Below are 25,426 nucleotides of genomic sequence, written 5' to 3' on the forward strand. Positions count from 1 at the left end.
CCCATGAATCCTTGTGTAGGGAGGAACAGGTAATATTCAGAAACAGAACAGAGCAGACAACAGGGGGCACTATAGAGTCAGATTTTAACTATTGGTGGAATATTTAGGGTGGTTTAGATTTAAAGGGCATAAAATAAGTGAAAAGAGCAGTGATTTCTATGTTTCTATGCTACATCTTTTCACAGGTCTCTCCAGGCAGCAGTGTTGTAAATGTGGTTTCTAGATAGAGGCCAAGTGGATCTGCATTGTGTCTTTAGTCCAGAATCCCTACCTTAAAGCATAGCAGGACTGATGTTTTAGCCATAAATTAAGGAACAGAAAGCAACAGCATGTGGAATAATATGGGAGCCTCACCTTTATCCATTGATGTGTAATGATCATCCAGCTCAAAGCCAAATCTGAAAGGGGGATAGGAATATTAACAAATCAGACAATGCTAATATAATTAAATAATTAGAGTAACCCCCCCCCCCAAAAAAAATTATAAAGCTTTTTGAATTAGAGATAAATTGTCACACCCCCACCCCGACCCTTGAGCAGCCCCTTTCACAATACTCACAGGTCTCCAGTTTCATAGTCCGTTCCCAAAGGGGAACCGGGTTACAGGTGCCGGAGTTCGGGTCGGAGCTGCTTGCCCTGGGACAGAAGCGAAGCTTCCTCACGGGAGAAAAAAAATCGTAGGAATCCCTAATTTCTATATTCAGTTAAAGGGAAAAATTGGCAGCAATTCTGGCTTGAAAATACAAAAATCTAAATGGGGGTCTGGGCAAAAATTTTTACTGGCTCATATTTACATTCACTGTCTATTTCTTTGAGTAAGTGCACAAAGGATTAAACTCTCGTGTGTGGTAGCAGCCAGTGCTATATATTCAGCCTCGCAGGAAGTGCAACTGTGGGTTGTTTCTTTGACCAAGAAATCAGTGCACCATTCATGGATAGACTAAAACAATATCCTGTTGTGCTTCTTCTGTCATTAAGGTCTGAGGCCCAACTAGCATCACCAAATGTCTCAAGATTTAAGTTCTCCTTACATTTTCTGTAGCTTAACTACTTTAGTAGTAGTTTAGTACTTTTCAAGTATCTCATCGCATGTTTTGCTTTGTATGTTTCAGATCCATCTACATTGCTTTTTATTGCACAGCCCCATCAACCCCCCACTGCATTTTACCTTCTGGTAGAGTGGTCAGTGTGAATGTATCATTGTCTTTTAGTGAATCTATTTCATCTTTCATTGCATTAAGCCATATCTGTGACTAATACTGTATCACTCTTATTTTTCAGAAAGTACACAAAAGCTGCACCAGCAATCACCAGTAAATGTTATGGCATATCCAAAACCATCTTTTGCTATTGGCTCTATGGGGCCTGTTAAATCAGTGTGTACTAGTTCAAGTGATTGCGCGACACGAGTGTCAGACTCTCTGATTCTGTTCTGAACAAATTTTCCCTGGGTAGAAATTTCACAATTTAGGTTAGACTTATCAACCTTACCCTTAATCTTGATTCCATCAACTACACTTTGTAGTTTTAAAAGATCATCATAATTACAGTGACCAAGGATTGCATGCCAGGTTTATATATCATAACAACCATGACAACTGTCACCAGTCTCTTCAAAAGTATTCAGATAATAAAGTCCGTTCTTATGAATCAGTTCACTTTCATCTAGCAGAAGTCTTTTTACCGTCCGGCACTCTATGTAGTGGTTCTCCGGCTTGAATGTCTCATCAAATCTTTTAAACGTTTTAATGTTTGTAATTATGTAACTAGTCCCTTTGGTGTTGAACTGTTTGACTGCCTCTCACTTATTTTGAAGGCAAATGTTTGCTCTATGTCATCAGCTGCTTGCTTTACATTGTTTTGCCCCTTGTATCTGCAAAATGCCTCTTTATGTGTCGGGCTCTTACAATAGTTACACCACTGTGACCTTCTTTTATTTCGTTTGCTTGGGCATGTGTTAGCTTTGTGGCCCTTTTGGTCGCAGTTGTAGCAGACAGGGTTAATGTTGCCTCTCTCCCTTACTGCTGTAACAAGGGTGCTGGCCTGCATCACATTATCTGTGTTTGGGCTGATCAATTTGAGTTGTTCACAGCCTTTCTGACATTCGAGTTTTTTCGGAGAAAAAAACTCAAATCGAGTTTTTAAAATTCGAATCGAATGTGATTCGAGTTTTCTTTTTTTTGTTTCAATAGTTTTTATTATTATATTTTAAATCAGGAAATGAAAGGATACAGAAGGAAAAAAGGGGGGGAGGAATATCAAAAGTGTATAAAGGGGGATTACCACACAGCAAGTACACTTCAATATATGCACAAGTACAAATGGAAGCATGTTAAGTCAGTACACCGTCAGCAGAGTATCTCGGATTTAAGCAGTATATTCTCTTTCAGGGGGTTGCAGTATATATCATCTTTTCTGCCGATTCGAGTTTTCAAGTCGATCTTATTCACCAGAGTTGAAAAAATTTGATTTTTATAATAAATGGATTTTGAGTTTATGGGAGTTTTAAAAAACTCCCATGAATTTGAAATTTGACCTTTGAAAAATGTGCCTCCCCAACTTAAGGGTTTCTTTATTTATCTTTTGCCATTCAAAAAGCATCTTTTTGCACGACGTACAGCTATTGTTGTCTGGTTTTAGTGGGAGAAAGAAGTGTTCATACATTCTAGCAATTTTTTTTTCTTATGTGCAATACAGCTTTTTTTTACAGCACTGGAAAAGATGTAAACCTTGTTTACATGTTGACTCAGATTAGATTCTTCATAACGGTGGGTTTACTGGTTTTAATTTAAAAACAAATGCCTTGCTAATCTTTCATAAAAAAGCAAGTCATGAGTTATTTCATCTGGAAACGGCTTTCTTGTAATTCCATATCCCTTCAAATAAAGTATCTTAAGCAAATCTCTGATGTGCTTTTTACACTTTGCCTTTGTAAAATTACAGCTTTAATTAGTCTTTAATAAAATGTTAACTCTCAAATGTACTACTACTTCCCTTCTAAAGTGAAAAGGGCAGAACTAACTTTGCAGCTGCAAGGAAAAACCATTTAATTGTGCAAATAAAATTGATTTTTTCCGTTTTTTTACGTCCTGCGAGTGTTGTCATTGTGGATGTGCTTGCTGAACTGACTACTTGTTGAATTGAAATCCTTCGACTTCGAATATCGAAGTCGAAGGTTTTTTAGCATATTCGAACGTTGAAACGATCGAATAGAAATCGAACGATTAAATAGTTTTTTTAACGATTTATATCGACCGATCGAAGGATTTCTATCCGATCAAAAAAAACTTAGAAAAGTGCTGTGGAAGGTCCCCATAGCCATACATATTTGTTTATGCGTGTGCTGCAATATAATACGTGGTCACGTATTGTGTATTGTGATCAATAAATTACTGTGTTGCCCCAGCACCAGTCCTCAGTACTAGAGACATACGTAAGTATTACATAAGTAAATGCAAATGTTATGGACTTCATAGGGGGCTTTAAATGGTTTTAATAGTAATTACAAAGGTAGTTTATAAAAACAAATTATTTCTAATTTCTGATTTTTTTTTAACATTTTGTGTATTGCATTTACATATACATATAGTAAATCAAGATTTTGTTATTTCTGTATAAATGTCTAGTGATTTTGGTAAACGTGTGGGATCCACAGTAGCATATTTAATTAGTTTTAAGACAGTTTAAACACTGGAGTGCCCACTTAGCACACAAATCATAAAATTAACTCCTGCCCCCTGGGAACTACCACATATTTGGAGAGTTCATTCATTATACAGGGTCCCTTCTGGACCACAATTAAAACAAATATAAATGTTAGGGTCAATCCCTGTACTCACTGCAACCTAAATGATTCTTCTTGCAGCGGCAGAGAGCATTTTTCCTTTGGTCACTCGCTCACCAAACTGACCCACATAGCTGAAGTAACGGGCATAGTAAAAAAACAAAGAGGCCAGCCTTAATCTGCCACACAGGCCTATAATTATAGATGTGTATATACCAAGAACATGGTGAAAAATACAACCCAATTACCAAAAATGATGGGACGCTGAAATAATAAATAAAAAATATTGTAAACCTGGAAAAAGTGCTAGGTGTCAGGCAACTCCTCCCAATCCTGGATTTCGAGCATGCCTTTTAATAATAGGGGCTACATTACAGAGCAATAGGCAAGTTTCCGGAAGTGACCATTTCCCAGATACTGTATGTTGTTTCCTTCATGGTCACATTCTTTCCTTCCTTGATGTTACAGATTTTTTGCGGTCCCTGGGAAACAGTGAAAGCAGGGTTCCACTGCAGTTACCATCAAGATACAGTTTTTAAAGAAAATAAAAATAGAAAAATGATACACATTAAGCACAATCATTGTTCTTATTCTAACTTTTTCCTAGGTTAAATCTTCAACAACAAGGGGCAGATTTACTAAGCTTCAAATGGTAAATTCAAATTCGATTTTTTTTTTTTTGGTCAAAACTCCAAATTCGAATTTAAAACCAACAACTCGAAATTGAATGTGAGATTTATCACACCTTACATTGGAAACAGTTCTATCTGGACTATTGTCCACCTAAAACCTGCCGAGTTCATGTAAAATGTCAATGTCAGAGGTCCCTTGAACTATTTTAGGGGTTTTTTTTCAGAGGAAAACTTGATTCAAATTGAATTAGAGTTTTTGGGTCGGGACTATTCATTAGAATTTTAGACATTTAAATTTTTTCATAAATAACATACCATTCGAGTTTATTAGAGTTTAAAAAAATTGACATCACTCTAAAATTTTACCTTTGATAAATAACCCAAGTGTTTTGTTTTTCAAAAAGTTTCTAGAAGGTGCTTAATATACTATGGCTATAGTTAAATGTTACAGGGGAACAAATGGTATATAAATAGAGGATTTTATTGGGTTTTTTTCTATGTATAATTCATTTCACCAGCCCTTTTATATATTTCCATCTGTCGGCTGTATATTCACATATATATAGTCTTGCTTGGGGCAGATGAGAGAGCAGACACAGACTTTTGAACACCTGGAACAGAGTAAGGAAGACAATGTAACAGATAAGCTTAGGGGTCATTGCAAATTATCAGTCTTGAAATTAGGTTCATATAAAGGCTGATTAATTCTAATGCAAACTGAATTAGTGTCTGACCTGCCATATAATAAAAATCCAAAACAATTACAAATCAGCCTTGTATTGTGACTGTTATATTTATATATATATATATATATATATATATATATATATATATATATATATATATATATATATATATATATATAGTTAGTTATATATACTGTACATTATGAGTGGGCCCTATCCCCTGTACTGGCTCTAAGTGGTAATTACAGTGAAATGGCCAAACACAGGTTGATGGATTTTACACATCTTACATATACTGTAAATAAATAAGTATTTTTAAAACTGTCCCTACCCATTTGCAAACGTGTCTCCTTTAATAGTTTGTTAATTACTATTTTCTATTAACCAAGACAAAATCTTCACATTTTATCAGGATGAGAATTAGCTGGCTCTGATGAGTGACTGGATTCTATCCCTTGTTAGGATCCAGACTAACCTTGAGGGTCTTTTTATTGGACAGTGTTTAGCTTTATCTTTAGAGATTGGACTCATTTCTATCTTTTCCTTGTGCTAGTTGTGCCCCAAGCTCAATGTTATATTTCAAGTAGTGACCTTTTCCAAGCAGAAAGTTAGATTCAACTCCTTTAGTGCCCAGGGCTGACACCCCATCTGCTTTATATATTCCAGATGAATGCTGAAACACACTAAGAACTGGCTGTTCCCAACACTGAGTAACTGACCTTTGTCACCTTCTGTTCAGGGATCTGGACTATAAATTCTCTCAAAGTGGGGTACTTCAGAGAAATATATGTGACACCAACATGCCCTAAATGCAAGATCATTATGGGCACTACTTCTTAGATCCATCTTATATAATGTACCTCCTACTGTAAATGATAAGGATATTAGAAGTCACTGAGGGGTTTTGATACCATATAAAGGAACATGTCTGTAGGCTGAGCCATACAGGAACTTAAGAGCATCGCTCATGTATTATAAGTAATAATGTACCCCATACTGTAAATGATAAGGATATTATAAGTCATGAGGGGTTATGTGACCATATAAAGGCACAATGCTGCAGTTATACAGAAACTCAAGAGTATTGTTCATGTATTATAAATATTGTACCCCGTTCTATAAATGATAGGCTGAGTTACACAGGCAACTCATTCATGTATGATAACACAATGTTTGGTTACAGTTGGTTGAACCCTGTGGAATACTGCGATCTGACTGGTAAGATTGAATGGCAGTCCAATATCTCATTCCCAAACCAAGGGGACTAATGTGCAGTTGCCTTTTTCTTTGCTGCTATAACTGCCCCTACTCTTCTAGAAGTTTCCCACTAGATGTTGAAACATTGTTGCTTTCATTCAACTTCAAGCATTAGTGAGGTTGGGCACTGATTTTTTTTTAGATTAGGCCTGGCTCAAAGTTGGGGGTTCCAATTAGGGTTGCCACCTGCCGGTATTTTATCCGCCTGGCCGATAAATATTAAGCTTGATGTCAATGTTTTAAATAGGGGGACTGCGTAAAATTATAGGAAGGCCGGTATTTTTTCAAGAAAAGGTGGCAACCCTAGTTCCAATTAGGGTCAGACTAGACCGACGGGACACTGGGAAAAAAAGCCTGTGGGCCCAACCGGCCCAGACCCTCTCCTGCATGAAGCTGTTGCTGCAGCAGCAGTGGCATAACTACAACTCACCAAAAACATCTTCAGGTGGACCAGTTAGACCCACACATGCTGACCTCTCCTACCTTTCCACTCGATGACTTGCACCAATCTTGGCGGCAGCAAACCGTGAGCAGGGAGATTTTGCTCCAGCTGTTTTATAGTTACGTAGAAGAAGGTGAGGCAGAGCACACTCTTAAAACTCTTTATTGCGAGAATGCCTGGTGCACAATGTAGGGAGGACGGCAACCCCCAATATATCGGTAGAACAGAAATACACTGGCACTCAAGGCAACTGAAATGCAGGGTTACCCATTGCTATTTATTTTGTGCGAATGTGCAACGTTTCGGGCGAAACCCCTTTGCTTGACAAGGGGGTAACCCTGCATTTCAGTTGCCTTGAGTGCCAGTGTATTTCTATTCTACTGTTTTATAGTTACGCCACTGCACAACAGAGCTGCTTCCGACCTCCATTCTTGGCCCCCTGGCTAGGGTTGCCACCTTTTCTGGAAAAAAATACTGACCTTCTTATATATTTATCTTTTTTCCATATTAATAACATTGGGATCAACCATCATTTTTACCAGCCAGGCTGGTAAAATACCGGTCAGGTTGCATCCGTACCCCCGGCGTGACGCCGAAAAGAAGGTAGGAGTGGGGGGGCGGAGCAAGCTTTGCAGTTGGGGTGGGGGTCCAACTTTTCTGGAAAAAAAATACCGGCCTTCCTATATTCTTTTTTTTCCTATTAATAACATTGGCATCGAGCATCATTTTAACCGGCCAGGCCAGTAAAATACCAGCCAGGTGGCAACCCTAGTTCCAGGGCGGTTGTGGTGGGCCCTGGGCCCCCCAGTCCGATGCTGGTTCGAGTACAGGAATCTGTATAGTCAGTTTCTTCCTATCTGAAAAAACTCATTCTGGCTCTGTGTATGGGGGGGGGCATTATTGTGCTGAAACAGGAAATGGCCTTCCCCAAACTGTTCCACAAAACAGAAAGCACGGAATTCTAAGAAATCTCATTGTGCCCTGTACAGTGAAACCAGGAGTCCAGACCATGGAAACCGCTCAGCCCATTATCTTGACTAGGCACCAGTACTACACAGAGTACAATCTGCCCGGTAACCAAGAATAGGATTAGTCACCAACAAAGCCTTTGCGTGCAGTTTTTAGTTTATTTTTGGCTAGGGTTTCGTCACCATGGTGACGAATACAACTACCCAAAATGCCATAGGACCGTGGCGCGATGGATGCTGGAAAATGTAGTTTGTTGTGATTATGTGCGGGGGAGAAAAGAGAATCCGCTGAACTAAGTCTCCCGAAATACCTTGCGGCGTCCCACGTGACCAGCCGAGAATATGGCGGAGCTGGGTTTGGGGCGAACAGGAGGGGAGGCTTCGAGCTCCGAGAGGTGAGGGGGCGGGGAATCTCAATGGGAACTTGGTTACTCTGGGTGCTTGTTACCTTGGTAACGGCAAGTGGCTCTCTCTATCGGCATCAGTACGTGTATAAGCCTGTACATCCACCTACCTGTCCATGAATTTCTGTATTTGTACAATTACCTGTATAGAACTCTGACCCACCAGGCTACTTGTATATGTCCTGAACTCCCTGTATTTACCCACCTACCTGCAAAATGATACCCCTAGTACTTACATATACATCCACTGTTGTATTCACTCACCTACCTCTATGCACCCCAACCTCTAGCTACTAGGGATGCTCCAAACCCATAAATTTGGGATTCAGCCATATATCATACTAAACCTGAACCCGAAATCTACATATCACAAATATATCTGACCCTAATTATCTGTATGGCACTCACTTAACTGCCTATGCTTTATTGGCTGGGATCTGAGAGCATTTCATTGGGCATCTGACATGAAAGAGTTGATTTCTGTTCATCACTGTCACAAAGCAATACTCATTTATGTACAGTGAGTGGAATGAATGGGTCGATGTATGGAAGGTACAACTCCCAGTGAGTCAGTATAGGGCATAATCTACACCATGTGGGAAAAGAACACTCCCAGCAACTCAATAAAAAAGGACTAGTCAAGGCACGAATACAAGACACTTTCTACTGAATATGCCTTGCACTACAGGGACACCAGTAATAAGGCAATGGGAAAAGCCTGGGACTGATGTAACGACAAGCTGACCACCAAGATTGAGTGAAAATGCAAGGAGACAAGCAAGGGAGGCCACTAATAGTGAGTGAGGGTGAAAGAAGGAGACTATTGTGGGAAGCTGCCAAAAGTGAGTGAGGGCGTAAGGAGGAGACTATCGATGGATGCCACCAAAGTGAGTGAGTGTGCAAAGAGCAGACTATTGCATTTGCATTTGTAAGAAGGAGACTATTGAGCAAAGCTGCGAAAAGTGACTGAAAGAAAGACTATAGAATGAGGCTACCAAAAGTGAGTGAGTGTGTAAGAAGGAGACTAGTGAGGGAGGCCACCAATATTGTGTGAGCATGTAAGAAGAAGAGTTGAGAGAGGGAGGCCACCAAAAGTGAGTGAGAGTGCAAGGAGGAGACAAGGCCCGGACTGGCAATCTGTGGGTTCTGGCAAATGGCAGAGGGGCTGCTATAAGGTGCCACAGAAAGTCCGCATCTTAAACTCAACAGTGTTAGGTACTGGAATAGCCCAGTCAGAGTCCACATCTAAGTCCAATAAGCTCCTCCCAATTTCCATGCACCCTGGCAGTAAATACTTATACCAGGTTAATACTCATTTCACAGAGATCTGACTCACTGGCACACAAAACAATCGATTTCTCTTACAATTAAATCCACTGTGAACCCAGGTTCCATTGAAATGAGCCATTAAAATATCCAGGGGGTGAATACTTTTTATAGACCCTGTATATCTTACCCATTACCTGTATGTACTGTGTATATAGACATATATTTGTATAAAACCCATTGTTTATATAGCCACATACCTGTATATAGCCTTTTGTCTCCACAGATCAGCTGTGTTTATAAGTGCTCAATAAGTGTATCCAGGGATCTTACATGTGTATTTGTGCTCAATACGTGTATCCAGGGTTCTGACATATGTATTTGTGCTCAATACGTGTATCCAGGGATCTGACGTTTAATTGTGCTCAATAAGTGTATCCAGGGATCTGACGTGTGTTTGTGCCCTGTGAGTGTATCAAAGAATCTGGCACGTGTGTGCCCAGTGCCCAGTGAGTCTATCCAGGGTTCTGACGTGTGTATCTGTGCCTGGTGAGTGTATTCCTGAATCTGATGTGTGTGTTATGCCCAGTGAGTGTATTCAGGGGTCTCTCCTGTGTATTTGTGCCCTGTGAGTGTTCAAGGAATCTGACTTGTTTGTGCCCAGTGAGTGTATTCATGAATCTGAAATGTGTGTGTTGTGCCCAGTGATTGGATTCAGGGATCAAACGTATATTTGTGACCTGTGTTTTTGTGCCCGGTGAGTGTATACAGTGATGTGACGCATGTGTGTGCGTTTGTGCCCATTGAGTGTATGCAGGGGTCTCTCCTGTGTATTTGTGCCCTGTGAGTGTATCAAGGAATCTGACGTGTGTGTGCCCAGTGATTGTATCCAGGAATCTGACATGTGTTTGTGCCCACTGAGTGTATTCAGGGGTCTCTCCTGTGTATTTATGCCCTCTGATTGTATCAAGGAATCTGACATGTGTTTGTGCCCAGTGAGTGTATCCAGGAATCTGAAATGTGTGTGTTGTGTCCAGTGAGTGTATTCAGAGATCCAACCTATATTTCTGACGTGTGTTTTTCTGCCCTATTAGTGTATACAGGGAGCTGATGCATGTGTGTGTGTTTGTGCCCATTGAATGTATCCAGGGGTCTGGATCCAGGGATCCTGTGTATTTGTGCCCTCATTGTTTTAAGGAATCTGACATGGGTTTGTGCCCAGTGAGTGTATCCAGTAAACTGGTGTGTGTGTTTGTGCCCTGTGAGTGTATCCAAGAATCTGACATGGGTTTGTGCCCAGTAAGTGTATCCAGGGATCTGACGTGTGTTGTTCCCAGAGAGTGTATTTAAGCATTTGACATGTATATTTGTGCCCTGAGACTGGATCTGTCCTGTGTGTTTGTGCCCAGTGAGTCTTTTTGTGCCTTGTGAGTGTATCCAGGGAACTCACTTGTGTATTTGTGCTTTGTGAGTGTATCCAGCAATCTAAAGTGTGTGTATTTGTGCCCAGTGAGTGTATCCAGGAATCTAAAGTGTGTTTGTGCCCACTGAGTGTAGTCGGGGATCTGACATGTGTATTTGTGCCCTTTAAGTGTATCCAGGAATATAAAGTATGTGTATTTGTGCCTAGTAAGTGTGATCCAGGGATCTGACATGCGAGGGTTTGTGCCCAATGTGTGTATGAAGGGACATGTGTGCCCTGTAAGAACATACAGAGAAGAGGTGTGAGTGTGCACAGTGGTGATACACTAACAGTTGTTACGGGCAAGGTGTGATCTCTGTGATTGGCGTGTGTGTATGTGCACACGGGACATGTTTCCATTTTTATTCTGTGGGTTCTATTAATATCAGACCTGGAACATAACCCCAGGGTGAGGGGTGGACAGACTGCTGAGGATGAGCCTGCCTGTGTGCCCGTGTGCTGGGGTGGCAGGGTGCTGGGAACTTGGCAGACACAGTAGGTGAGTAGCTATGTGGTAGTCACTTACCTCTCCTGAGCCCAGAAGGCCAGTGTAATCCTTGCTTTAGCCCTAATGCTGTGCTGTGTGGACCTAGAGGCTCCCTAGTGGGACTTTTCTACGTTTGTGTCAGTTACCCAGCTCCAATAGAAAAATTAAAATGGCACTGATGATGCAGTGCACTCTGCAATAAACACTTGAGGCTTTCATCAGACCTGTGTGCCATTGGAATTTTTCTATTGGAGTTACTATTGGGAGGTGGCATGGCCTCCACCTGTGTGCACCAGGCATCTCTTTTTCTCCCAGTATTTGTATTTGTATTCAGTTACCCAGCTGCCTTTGCACCCTTTCTGTGCCAGTGTGTATATAACAGCAACTACTTTTCCCTGCTTTCTGCCATTCCTCTATGGAATATAAGCTCTTTGCCCTGCAGAGAGTTCCTTATAGCAGTTAAACTAGAGAGCTGATATTGGCTCAAGTGTAACCCCTGAGGTGGGTGTAATCAGCACTTTTCCTATTATCTGTCTCAGCTCTTCTCGTTAAAGACTTAACATTTTCCTCTGCTACAGCCTGCTCCCTTCAGTTGCTACTGGACACTCGCCTCGGAGACGCACCACCAGCCAGTGTAAATCAGAACCCCCTCTCCTGCGAACCAGCAAGAGGACTATCTACACTGCTGGCCGCCCACCCTGGTACAATGAGCATGGCACACAGTCCAAGGAGGCATTTGTTATCGGTGAGACCTGGGGGGCAAATAAGTTAGGTCCCTGGCAGCCACAGTTTGGAGTAGCACCTCCCACCAAACAGACAATGTAACAATAACCCGATTATTCCATAAGTTTCCTGCTTAGTCCCACCCTCCAGTATAGCCCTGCCCACCCTTTGATCTCCATGCCTTATTAAACTCAAATGCCAACTCAAATTTTTAGTTCCTCCTTCCATGTACTTTGTCAGCCAAGTTTATTTGGCTCCTCCCATTCTGCCAATCATACATTAAGTGTGTTTGGATAATATTGCATAGTGCAAGCAGGCTGGAAGTGTATTAGGATAGAATAATATAGTGCAAGCAGACAAGAAGTGTATTAGGATAATATAGTGCAAACAGCAGGTTTTGTGTCAGGAGAAGATAACATAGTACAAGCAGGTATAAGTGTGTTAGGAATGGATGATATAGTGCAAGCAAAGAGGATGTGTGTTAGAAGAGATCATATCAATATAGTGCAAGCAGACAAGAAATGTTTTCGGATAATATAGTACAAACAGCAGATTTTGTGTTAGGAGAGGATAACATAGTACAGGTGTGGGATCCATTATCCTGAAACCCGTTATCCAGAAAGCTCCAAATTACGGAAAGGCCGTCTCCCATAGACTCCATTTTATCCAAATGATTAAAAAATGTAAAACTGATTCCCTTTTTCTCTGTAATAATACAACAGTACCTTGTTCTTGATCCCAACTAAGATATAATTAACCCTTAGTCGAAGCAAAACCAGCCTATTGGGTTTATTTAATGTTTAAAGGATTTCCTGGTAGACTTAAGGTATGAAGATCCAAATTACAGAAAGATCCCTTATCCAGATCTGGAGAACAGGTCCCATACCTGTACAAGCAGGTATACGTGTGTTAGGACTGGATGATACGGTGCAAGCAAAGAGGAAGTATGTTAGAAGAAATCATATGGTGCAAACAGACAGGAAGTGTGTTAGGAGAGGATGATATGATGTAAGCAGACAGGAAGTGTATTAGGAGAGGATGATATGATGTAAGCAGACAGGAAGTGTGTTAGGAGAGGATGATATGATGTAAGCAGACAGTAAGTCTGTTAGGAGAGGATAACATGGCCCATGGCATTACTCTCATTGCTTTCTGTTCTCCCCAACATCCCTTCCCTGTTTCCCCCTCCCTGTGGTTCCCTTTCAGGGCTGGGTGGAGGAAGCGCCTCGGGAAAGACCACAGTTGCCAGAATGATTATTGAAGCACTGGATGTGCCCTGGGTTGTTCTCTTGTCCATGGATGCTTTTTATAAGGTAAGTACCAACCCCATATCCTGGCCCTGCTGAGTAAATACTATACATTCACCATTCTCTGCCAATGCAAGGCTTTCAGCACTTCTTTCAGCACAGCATTATGGGAAGCGTCAGTACAGTGCTACTCAGACTATATATTGGGTAATGAGGTGGTCTGTGTCCCTAATCCTGTAGGTGCTGACTCAGGAGCAGCAGGCACAAGCAGCCAGGAATGAATTTGACTTTGACCACCCCGATGCTTTTGACTTTGAGCTGATCATTAGTACCCTTTGGAAACTCAAACAAGGGAAGAGCGTGAAGATCCCCACCTATGACTTCACTACCCACAGCCGCCATAAAGAGTGGGTAAGTGTAATAAGAAGTAGCATATGGTGGGGCAGCTGAGAGGTGGGAGTGCCTGGAAAGGGGAAAGCAAAGAGGTGGGAGTACCTGGGAAAGGGCAGCAGAGAGGTAGAAGTGGCTGGAAAGGGGCAGTTTGAGGTGTGAGTTCCTAGGAAGGGTGCAGTTTTGAGGTAGGGTTGCCTGGGAAGGGAAAAGCTGTGAGACGGGCATGCTTGCAAAGAGATTTCTACGTTTAAAGGAACAGTAACACCAAAAAATTAAAGTGTTTTACTGGAATGACAATATAATGTACTGTTGCCCTGAACTGGTAAAACTGGTGAGTTCGCTTCAGAAACTCTATAGTTTATATAAACAAGCTGCTGTGTAGCCATGGGGGCAGCCATTCAAAGCTGAAAAAGGAGAAACGGCACAGGATACACATTCTGAAGAATTCCATTGTATACGACAGAGCTTATCTGTTATATGCTGCGTATCCTGTGCCTTTTCTCCTTTTTCAGCTTTAAATGGTTGCCCCCATGGGTACACTGCAGCTAGTTTATATAAACTATTGTAGAGTATCTAAAGCAAATACACAGGTTGTACCAGTGCAGTGCAACATTACATTATGTTTTCATTACTTCAAAACACTTTAATCTTTTGATGTTACTGTTCCTTTAACATGCAGCTGGGAGTCGGCTGCAAGTAACCAGAAGAACTAAAGCTTAGCAAAGAAGCTACAAAGACTGCATATTTGTTTTAGGGTTCTGTATATATACAATATAACTGTCATAATAGAAGTCTGAGTAATACATTCAGATTTACATTACATGGCAGCATATAAATCAGTGCAGCCTTCATCAGACTTAATAGTCAGTCATGTAGCATCAGTTTCTATGCCATGTGAACCTCATTTTCTGCTTGATGACTTGCGATGACTAAATAATAAGCTTAACTTCCCACCAGCTGCCCAGAGCTCACTTAGCATGTGCAGAGCCACTGCACTAGTAACAAAATCCAAGATTATAGAGTATCTGAAACTTTAGGCTGGTGCTGTAAGTACAGTATATAAAATACAGCATTTCTAGCCATATTTGTTTTTTAGGGTTTAGTTATCCTTTAATACAGATGATAAAGTAGTGCAGGAGCAGTGTTGCTTGAGCATATAACCAAAACGGTTCTTCTTATCCAGAAAACCTTGTATGGAGCCAACGTAATCATATTTGAAGGCATCATGGCATTTGCACATACAGAGCTTCTGAAGGTAAGGAGCTAACGTGCAATTGGATTGGCACAGCCAGGCCTTTGCAGGAAATACATTTGCCATCATGTGACTGGTAACTGCCTTCCCATAAGGCTTGAGGCTGTTTCGGTGAGGGTTCTTGTCTGTCCCACAGTTGCTGGACATGAAGATCTTTGTAGACACTGACTCTGACATCCGATTGGTGCGTCGGTTGCGCAGAGACATCTCAGAGAGGGGACGAGAGATTGAGGGGGTGCTTAAGCAGTACCATGCGTTCGTCAAGCCTGCCTTCGACCAGTTCATACAGCCGACCATGCGTCTGGCAGATATTGTGGTTCCCAGAGGTACGTGACTAGGGGGCAAGTGTAGGCTCTATATATCTATGGACTGGGGAATGAAAATATACAGATAGATTGCCCCATCCCTTACCAACCCTAATAATCCCCCTCCTCTAGTGTGTCAACCCTTCTGTGATTTTCTTTTGGTGCCCCTTTTTATCTTTGCCTCAATTCAGGGAGTGGAAATACAGTGGCGATTGACCTGATAGTGCAACATGTGCACAGCCAGCTGGAGGAGGTAAGTGCTGGGGTAGAACTTTCCTTTCTGCTGTTGGGGAGGGGTATTACAGATACACAGGGTAATGCCAGGATATATTGATCACACTTACCCAAGGGCCACTCTAGTCCTTTCCTTATTATACAGGGTTAATCTATCCTACATGCTTCTTTGTGCCCAGCCCTGACTGTCTAATAGCATTCATTATACTCTGTCGTATAGTGATCCACTCCCTTAATTGCCCTATATTGTACATGACAGAGTTTGTGTGTTCTGTCAAATAATGAGCCATGTCCCCGTACCCTCAAATGCTGTTTTTTTTTTTAGATTTGCAACATTTATAGATGCGCAACATAGTGAGCTGTGCTTCAGCACAGAATGTCCTATAGAGTTTAGCACAGGATGCCCTATAGAGTTTAGCACAGGATGCCCTATAGAGTTTAGCGCAGGATTCCCTATAGAGTTTAGCACAGGATTCCCTATAGAGTTTAGCACAGGATGCCCTATAGAGTTTAGCACAGGATGCCCTATAGAGTTTAGCACAGGATGCCCTATAGAGTTTAGCACAGGATGCCCTATATAGTTTAGCACAGGATGCCCTATATAATTTAGCACAGGATGCCCTATAGAGTTTAGAACAGAATGACCTATAGAGTTCAGCACAAAATGCCCTATAGAGTTCAGCACAGAATGCCCTATAGAGTTTAGCACAGGATGCCCTATAGAGTTTAGAACAGAATGACCTATAGAGTTCAGCACAAAATGCCCTATAGAGTTCAGCACAGAATGCCCTATAGAGTTTAGCACAGGATGCCCTATAGAGTTTAGTACAGGATGCCCTATAGAGTTCAGCACAGGATGCCCTAAGGAGTTCAGCACATGATGCCCTATAGAGAGCTGTGTCCCCCTCTGCCCTATACAGTTCAGCACAGTGTGTGTGTGTGTGTGTGTATGTCCTGGTGCTCTGCCTCATTAGGGATGCCGCATCACCCCCATACTTGTAGAAACAGTCAGTGTAAATGAAGAAGCGGCACTCAGGATCCAATTGCAAAAAAAGTGTATTAGAAAATTCACATCACAATTGCGACGTTTCGAGCACAAATGTCTGCCCTTATATAGCTTGATAAAGGGCAGACATTGTGCCCGAAACATCGCAATTGTGATGTGAATTTTCGTATACACTGTTTTGCAATTGGATCCCGAATGCCGCTTCTTCATTTACACTGACTATTTCTATATATAAATATATACGTATATGTATAGCTTCGATTGCTCACACTGCCTCTGTCTGTCCCAATTGCTGCAGAGGGAGCTGAGTGTCAGGTAAGACATTACCTTTCCCAGTGACTTCTGCTGTGAACCCTCCTCCAACATTGAATCCCAATACCAGAGGGGAATCCTCAGTAGCACAGGTGTCCCCAGCCAGGAATTCTAAAGACCCAAAGCTCTTGGTGACTAGGAATCTTCTCTGTGCCTCTGTGCTGTTAGGAGAGTGAAGTACAGGTTTTCCGAGGAGACTGAGCCTTATCTTCTTGGCTATGGATCTGCTCCCTTTATCATTTCCATGCTCTTCTCTTTGCTTTTCTCACTTTTTGTGTGGTTCAGGAACAGGGGGAACCTCCGTCCGACATCTGCTCCTGTTGGATTTACATCCAGAACATGTATATAGGACAGCACTCTTAAATTATCTCACTTTTTCCTGTCTGATTGTCAGCTGTCTTGGGAAGTAGTGTTCAAAAGGGTGGGTTAGGGGAAATTCAACTCCAGACCAGTAACATCAATTTTTTTAAAAAAAAATTTGTTAGTAAGCATAGAAGAAAAAACACCAAGACAAATGAAACTTTAACATTGCAAAGCCTTTATTAAGAAATAACCTACCGAAGCTCCGCTTCTTCTACTCTTCAAAAAAGGCGACAGGGCGACGGTACATCGTGCGGTGCTTGATTTCTCCTCCCTGGCTATCTCCTATAAGGAAGGCAGGGAGGAGAAACCGAGTGCCGCATGATGGATCGCCCGATCGCTTTTTGAAGAGGAGCAGCAGCGGAGTTTCGGGAAGTTATTCCTTAATAAAGACTGCTATTTTAAAGTTTAATTTGGCTTGGTGTTTTTTTTTTTCCGTTGTATATTAAATGATTTTTAAAAAAACTTTTTGATGTTACTGGTCCTTTAAGGAATATTGCACTTGTCTCCACCTTGCTCTACTCCATTTTACCGTTTTGTCTCCACCATGCCCAACTGTCCCCATCTTGTTCTTTTGTTTCCATCTTGCCCTGCTATCTCCACCTTTCCCTGCTGTCTCCACCATGCCCTACTGTCTCCATCTTGCCCAGCTGTCTCCTCCTTGCCCTTTGTCTCCCTCATGCCCTACTGTCTCAACCTTGCTTTGCTGTCTCCACCTTGCTGTACTATCTGGGGTAGTACTGAGCTTTCCAACACAGAGCTGATCGGGTAGCAAGACACTTATAGAATGTTACAATGACCAGATAAAAAATTTTTTGCCATCATTTATTTGATTGCATCTTATTGCCCCACTTAAGTGTGTACCTGATACACACACACATACACACTTGCTGCTCTGGTCGGGCAGAGGTTAATTTTCCTCTCTGGGTCATACATAGCTGTGGTTGAATGCAGGAAACTGCCCACTGTTTCCTATCGCCCCCGCATGTCAAACAGGAAGCCCCTCCCCAGTGAAACATTCAGTCGGACACTGCTCCCCAAGCTGCTGTTTTGGGTCTGATACAGTCGCCCCCACAGTTGTATAGAGAGTGTATCTCTCCAAGTGGGTCTGTGTTCTCCTATTCCTTCCTCGTTGTCAGTAATGGGGATTGTTGCACCTTACATGTTATTCTAATACCTCTCTTCCCACTTTCCTCCCATATCGTTAACCCACCAACACCCCACTCTCACTGTTCTTTTTAACCACTCCCCCCTCTCCATATGGATATGGGGAAGTGGTTATAAACCCAATCTCCAACCCTCTTCCAAATAGCCTAATCTCCATCTCTCTTGCTCATAGGCCTGTCTCCATCTCTCTGCCTACTAGCCCTGTCTTCATTACATCCCGTCTCCATCTTTCTTTCTTAAAGCACCGTCTTCATCTCTTTGCCTAATAGCCCATGTGCATCTCTCATCCTTATAGCCCCTTCTCCATCTCTCTTTCTTGTAGCCATGTTTTGAGCCTAATAGCCCTGTTGTCTTCTCTTCCTCCAACTCCGCCACCACTTCTAGATCTATTAGTCATCCTTCCACCTTGTCTATCCCTATACCCAGGTCCAAAATCTCTGACAACCCAATCACTCTCCCGTATACCATTCCTCTCTTTATCTCTGATATCCCCACCTCTATTTTTAACCTGTGCTCCTATCTCTGTCCCTGATAACTCCAGTCCAACCTCCTAATCTCTTTATCCTTGGTCTCTATCACTGAAGGTGGCCATACATAGAGAGATCACCAAACTAGCAGATCTCTCCCCGATATGCCCACCTTGAGGTAGACGATATTGAGCTTATATGAACTACGGGCCCTAGGGCCCAACGATCGGATCATAACAACAGCTATACGGGCGGTCAGATCAGGGGGCCACATCAACGAACAGATGTGGTCCGCGATCCGACAGGATTATTAGCCTTCCGATTCAGCAGCTTTTATCGGCCTGTGTATGGCCACCTTGATTCTCCAAGCCTCCATTTCCCTCTGCCCCTTTTGTGTTACCATTGGCTCATTCTGTCTCTTCCCTTTCCCCCGCTATATGTAACGTGACTCACCCCTCCATCATTTTCCTGGACAGAGGAAACTCCGTTGGGACATGTGAGACTTGTGTTTATCTTGTGTGTGGCTACAGCCTGACATGTTTGTGCTAATTTAGCCGTGACCTTCCCTTGATTGGGTCCCTTGATTGGGTGTGTGAGGCCTTCATTGCATAGTGGGAATTTCTTACACTGTGGTGCACCAGAGTAGGACCAGTGAGGAGTCTGATTGGGTGACGTGGGGGTAGCAGTTATAGTCTGAGTGGTTTGTAGGGCAATTGAATAGTCTGGTTAGGCGGGTCCTGGTGGAGCAGGTAAAAGAGACACAGGCAATTCTAGCTGGTTAGTAGGACCTGTAAGCAGTCTGGTTGTGTGGGGGTAGTAGTTATAGTCTGGCTGGTTAGTAGGACCTGTAAGCAGTCTGGTTGTGTGGGGGTAGTAGTTATAGTCTGGCTGGTTAGTAGGACCTGTAAGCAGTCTGGTGGGGGAAAGGGGGGGGGGGTTTATATTCTGGCTGGTTAGTAGAACCAGTGAGCACTCTGATTGAATGGAACCTAGGAGAGGAAGTTAGGCTAGTTAGATTGGTTAGTTTGATCAGGAAGTGGATCCTAGGGGGTTTGTTTGGTAGGTAAGTAAAGGAAAGACTCAGGTTTGTCTGGGAACTTCAATAATACAGCAACCTGCTTGGTTTGTAGTGATCATCTTGTACTAACATGGTGTGACTGCTTGTGTGACACTAACAAGTATCCTGTTTATGCTCATCTGCTCGTGTGACTTTCCCTCTTGGTCTTTCTTACCCTAGGGCTGCTCTGGCATCTGCCCATCAGTCCCAGCCCTTGCCCCGGACTCTGAGTGTCCTGAAAGAGACCCCCCAAGTCCGTGTCATGCACACAATAATCAGGTAGGAGTTTTCTCCAGTGTAAAATCCAAGGTGAGTGCCTTGCTTGATAGGCATTGCAGCGTTTAGAGCAGGAATGCCCATACTTTACTAATGCGAGGTCTACTTTTAGTGATGTTGTCTCATTATGATCTTCATCCATAAAAACATTGTTAGCATTCTGTTTCATGGAAAATATTACTTAAATATTGATTCATGTGAAAATGTATATTGTCCCTTCTTCATGTAGCCCAGTAGGGTAGCACAATAGCATTAGTGCCCTGCAGCAGCACTGGAGCCTTAGGTTTGATGCCAGCCAGGCCACTATTTGCCAGGAGATTTATGTTATCTCTGTGTCTATGTATATTTCCTCTGGGTAGTAAATACAATTAAACCGCACCTGTTACTTCGGCCAATTGGTTCTTGGGTGCACGTCCAGAGACCTGTTCACAAAGGTTCTCCACCATACAGATATTTTCTTCCAATAGACAGCACTCCAATAGTATTAAAACCGTCTTTATTTGTAGGACAGCAGCACAGATGCAACGTTTCGAGCGGCACCCCACTCTTTGTGCTTGACAAAGAGTGGGGTGCCGCTCGAAACGTTGCATCTGTGCTGCTGTCCTACAAATAAAGACGGTTTTAATACTATTGGAGTGCTGTCTATTGGAAGAAAATATTTCCTCTGGGTACTCAGGTTTGACAGGGACCATATAAGGTAGGATGTATTAAAAGACACTAGGGGTCATTTATCAACACTGGGCAAATGTGTCAATGGTCAGTAACCCATGGCAACCAATCAAATTGCTGCATTCACTGTTCTACTTGCAGCTGGCTTTACAAAGCTAATCAGTGATTGGTTGCTATGGGTAACTGCCTATGGGCAAATCTGCCCAGTGTTGATAAATGAGCCCCACAACCTTTATGCAGGTGCAGTTTACAATAGCAACCAATCAGCAGGAAGCCCTTTACTGGTCACCTCTCTAAGAAAAAAAAAAAAACCTCTTATTGGTTGCTATAGGTTACTGCTCTTGGGCAGACATAATGACCTTTATTACATATGGGGGTTAGAGTGTAAGCTCCACCAGGGCAGGGGTTGATGGAAAAGATGTACAATTTCTGTGCAATGATAACAGAGCCCATCTGGGTAATTGTTCGACTTACTTCCTGTGGACACATGTAACACACCAATTATCTTGTGTGCTGTCAGGAAGTGGGCACATATTACATAGTAAGTAAGGTTGAAAAAAGACACACGTCCATCAAGTTCAAGCCTCAGAGGGGGAAAAAATTCCTTCCTGACTCCAAAATTGCAATCGGAATAGTCCTTGGATCAACTTGTACTATGTGCGATCTCTCATAACCCTGTATTCCTTCACTTGCAAAAAGCCATCCAACCCCTTCTTAAAGCTATCTAATTTATCAGCCTGTACAACTGATTCAGGGACAGAATTCCACATCTTCACAGCTCTCACTGGGTTAAGTCTGATCATCTCTGTTCAATGCTACAACTCTCTATTGTTAGGGACAGAGAAACGAGCCGAGACGAGTTCATCTTTTACTCCCGACGGCTCATGCGACTTCTGATTGAATACGCCTCATCTTTTCTACCATTTAGGGTAAGAGTTGGGGACAAGGTTGTGTGTTTTATCTCTTTGTACAATGTACTGGGGGTTGTGTCGATTGCATACGTGTTCTCACACTTCATCTCATGCTCCCCAGAGTTGTACAGTACAGACTCCTCAAGGGCATGACTACCAGGGTCGCATGTATGATGGCAAGCGGGTAAGTGCGTGTGTGATGAGGGAAAAAAAGAGAATGTATGTGGGTGCATGTGCTTGGTGTGCTGCAGAAGATATTGAGCGCGTGCCCTCGGCCCCCAGATTACTGGTGTGTCCATACTGCGAGCCGGAGAGACCATGGAGCCAGCACTGAGAGCTGTGTGCAAAGATGTTCGAATTGGAACCATCCTCATCCAGACCAACCCCAGCACTGGGGAGCCAGAGGTGAGAAGAGTTTCACTGGATCTTGGCAGCAGGGGAAAGTAAATAGATATGTGGGGTGGGGTCACAGTGCAAGATGGGAAACTAAGTTACATAAATGAGTTGAGGAGTAAGTAAGACCCATGTTATCCCCTTCAATATTGATGCCCAAATCATCTGCACCACCCCCCAGCTGCACTATTTGAGGCTGCCAAAGGATATCAGCGAAGACCATGTCATTCTGATGGACTGCACCGTGTCTACAGGAGCAGCTGCTATGATGGCCATTCGAGTGCTTCTGGTGAGTGCCTGAAGGGCACATTATGTATGTGTGTGGTATTTAGTTGGCACTGCCCAAATAATGAGCCACTTGTCACCCTTACAGGACCATGAGGTTCCAGAAGAGAAGATCTTTCTGCTGTCTTTGCTCATGGCTGAGCTTGGGGTGCACTCTGTGGCCTATGCCTTCCCCCGCGTACAAATCCTCACTACTGCTGTGGATAAGAAAGTCAACAACATGTTCCGCATCATCCCTGGAATAGGTAAAAGCGTACCCCTGAACTTGTAGGGGGGACACCTAATGTCTTCAATGCAACACCTATGAAATTGGGGACCCCGTAGGCAAGCTAAAAGCAATAGGGGGTGCCTGGCTACTATCTTAGTTAAATGTGGTGCTTTAAGAGATGACTGTTCCAACCCTGTTCTTCTATACCTGTAGCTTTGCTATGTGTTAAGCCCAACTCATCAAGGGCTTGTATATGTTCACTAGGAACACAAGGCACAAGGAACACGTCCCCCCATGCACACTGCTCCACTTTCACACTATTCAACTTCCGCACTGCTCCACTTGCACATTGCTCCCCTTACATACTGCTTTCCATGTATACTTCAAGGTAGAGCTTTGAATGACTGGGGTGGGAGAATCTCGTTTAAGAATTTTATCAACATAGAGGTAGGATTTGTCTTTCCTGTGATCTGACTGGATCTCCCACTGGTCAGAGGCTCCAGATAAGTCTCCCACTGGTTAGGTCAGTTTTATCATTGGCCGAATATATTGAGTGCTACTGCAGTGGGGCAACTAAGCCTTCTGTTGGGCACCAAGAGCATCACATCTGGCTTGGGCTTCCTACACTGTTTGGAACAGACATTTTATTCTTCACTTGCTAAGGAGTTTCTCTCTCAACAGGTAATTTTGGGGATCGTTACTTTGGAACAGATGCCCCTGCAGACTGGAGTGATGACGAGGATCCAGTATGAAGCATTTCCTTTATTTTGCAATCATAATGACCATTTGTAAAGTAGAATCCATTCCAATAATGAGCCCCTGCTGGGAACAATGGGAAGGTGGGGTGCCTTGTCCTGCCTCTCTGCAATTTAAAAGTGGCTATACACGTTAACATTTTTCGACCAATTTTTGTGTGAAAACGAAACTATCATTTACAGTAGGTCAGAAAATTTTCATCGGTCACTGTGAATTGTATCCATTGTCCAATTGTTTGCAGGGCCAAGTAGGCAGCTACCCACAGTTGGCTTCAACTAGACAATATCGCTTGAAATGGTCATTTTTGTTGATGGACAAATTGTACACTACGATAAAAAGAAAATCTTAACGGAACAGTTCAGTGTAAAATAAAAGCCGGGTAAATAAATAGGCTGTGCAAAATAAAAAAATGTTTCTAATATAGTTAGTTAGCTGGAGTGACTGGATGTCTAACATAATAGCCAGAACACTACTTCCTGCTTTTCAGCTCTATAACTCAGTTAGTCAGCGACTTGAAGGGGGGCCACATGGAACATAACTGTTCAGTGAGTTTGCAATTGAACCTCGGCATTCAGCTCCGATTCAAAAGCAACAGTTATGACCCATGTGCCCCCCCCCTCAGGTCACTGATTGGTTACTGCCTGGTAACCAATCAGTGGAAACCAAGTGAGCTGCAAAGCAGGAAGTTGTGTCCTGTTATGTTAGACATCCAATCACTCCAGCCTTTATACATTACAGTTTTGGCTAACTAACTATATTAGATACATTTTTTATTTTGCACAGCCTTTTTATTAACCCAGTTTTTATTTTTACACTGAACTGTTCCTTTAAGGAAGCTTTACCTGCTGACTCGCTGTTATCTTGGCAATCCGACTAAATAAATATTCTTAATAAAGTACAATTGATAAATATCCACACAGATCTGTTTTATGGTGTAATAGGAGGTGTAATATGAAGCAGTATGAGGGGTTATATGGAGTTTTAGGGAGGGTAATATGGAGCAGTAGGTAAAGATGTAGGGAGGAATATATGGACCAATAGGAGGCATTATGCAAACAAAACTACATCTTACCTGGGACTCTAGGGCAGTTTATATTCCTTATAGCACCGGGTACCATAGAGAAGGGCAGTCTTTTGAAGGGATGGCTCACATTTGAAACTTTTCATCTGGTCTGGGCTTGATTTATTTGTTAACGTTTTTTTTAATTATTTGCCTTCTTCTGACTATTTCCAGCTTTCAAATGGGGGTCACTGACCCCATCTAAAAAAAAACAAATACAAGGCAAATGTATTTGTTATTGCCACTTTTTATTGCTCATCTTTCTATTTAGGCCCTCTACTATTTATATTACAGTCTCTTATTCAAATGAATACATGGTTGCTAGGGTAGTTTGAACCCCAGCAAGTCTTTTCATGGGATATCCCTATATCTTAGGTCTTCTCATTCATACATGCACCCCAGCCTAAGTCTTCTCATGGGACACCCCTGCATATTAGCCCAATTCTTTTCACAGGGCATCCCTATGTCTTAACCCAAGTCATCTCATTCATACATAAACCCTAGCCTAAGTCATCTCATAGGACAGCCCTACAGCTTAGCACTGACCCACAGTCTTCTCATGGTGTATCCCTAAAAATGAGCACAAGTCTTCTCATGGTGCATCCCTAAAAATTAGCCCAACTCTTCTCATGGGATATACCTACATCTTAGCACAAGTCTTTTCACAGGACATCCCTACATATTCACCCAAGATTTCTCATATGACAGCCCTACATCTTAGCCCAAGTCTTCTCATGGTTCATCCCTAAAAATTAGCCCAACTCTTATCATGGGACATACCTACTTCTTAGCACAAGTCTTCTTAGTTCACCCAAGACTTCTCATAGGATGTCCCTACATCGTAGAAATGTTTTCATGGGACTCCCCTGCATCTTAGCCCAATTCTTCTCATGGTACATCCCTACATCTTAGGTCCAAGTCTTTTCATGGCACATGTATACAATTTTAACCCAAGAC

The 25,426-nt window shown here is 42.5% G+C and overlaps 2 protein-coding genes across 4 annotated transcripts in view; one reads left to right on the forward strand and one right to left on the reverse strand.

Moving 5' to 3' along the window:
• The window catches only part of LOC108701997 (traf2 and NCK-interacting protein kinase), a 1,005,599-nt gene that overhangs the window by 153,839 nt on the left and 826,334 nt on the right, over positions 1 to 25,426 (reverse strand). The gene's annotated exons all lie outside the window — the stretch shown is intronic.
• On the forward strand, positions 8,026 to 23,441 carry LOC108702047 (uridine-cytidine kinase-like 1). Of its 3 annotated transcripts, none has more exons than XM_041577446.1 (16): positions 8,117 to 8,164; positions 11,291 to 11,400; positions 11,967 to 12,133; positions 13,318 to 13,424; positions 13,599 to 13,769; positions 14,935 to 15,006; positions 15,140 to 15,329; positions 15,500 to 15,561; positions 16,847 to 16,863; positions 20,092 to 20,190; positions 21,692 to 21,785; positions 21,889 to 21,951; positions 22,050 to 22,172; positions 22,342 to 22,449; positions 22,534 to 22,690; positions 23,335 to 23,441. In XM_041577446.1, exons 2-16 carry the CDS (start codon positions 11,336 to 11,338, stop codon positions 23,403 to 23,405), a joined length of 1,566 nt encoding a protein of 521 aa, XP_041433380.1. In that variant the 5' UTR covers positions 8,117 to 8,164; positions 11,291 to 11,335; the 3' UTR covers positions 23,406 to 23,441. The 3 variants fall into 3 exon arrangements, with proteins under 3 accessions (XP_018092543.1, XP_041433380.1, XP_041433379.1); XM_041577445.1 differs by lacking the exon at positions 16,847 to 16,863 and adding an exon at positions 19,331 to 19,350; XM_018237054.2 differs by lacking the exons at positions 11,291 to 11,400; positions 16,847 to 16,863 and adding an exon at positions 19,331 to 19,350 and having other exon boundaries at positions 8,026 to 8,164.

Source organism: Xenopus laevis, chromosome 9_10L (assembly GCF_017654675.1).
Source record: "Xenopus laevis strain J_2021 chromosome 9_10L, Xenopus_laevis_v10.1, whole genome shotgun sequence".
Classification (NCBI taxonomy): domain Eukaryota; kingdom Metazoa; phylum Chordata; class Amphibia; order Anura; family Pipidae; genus Xenopus; species Xenopus laevis.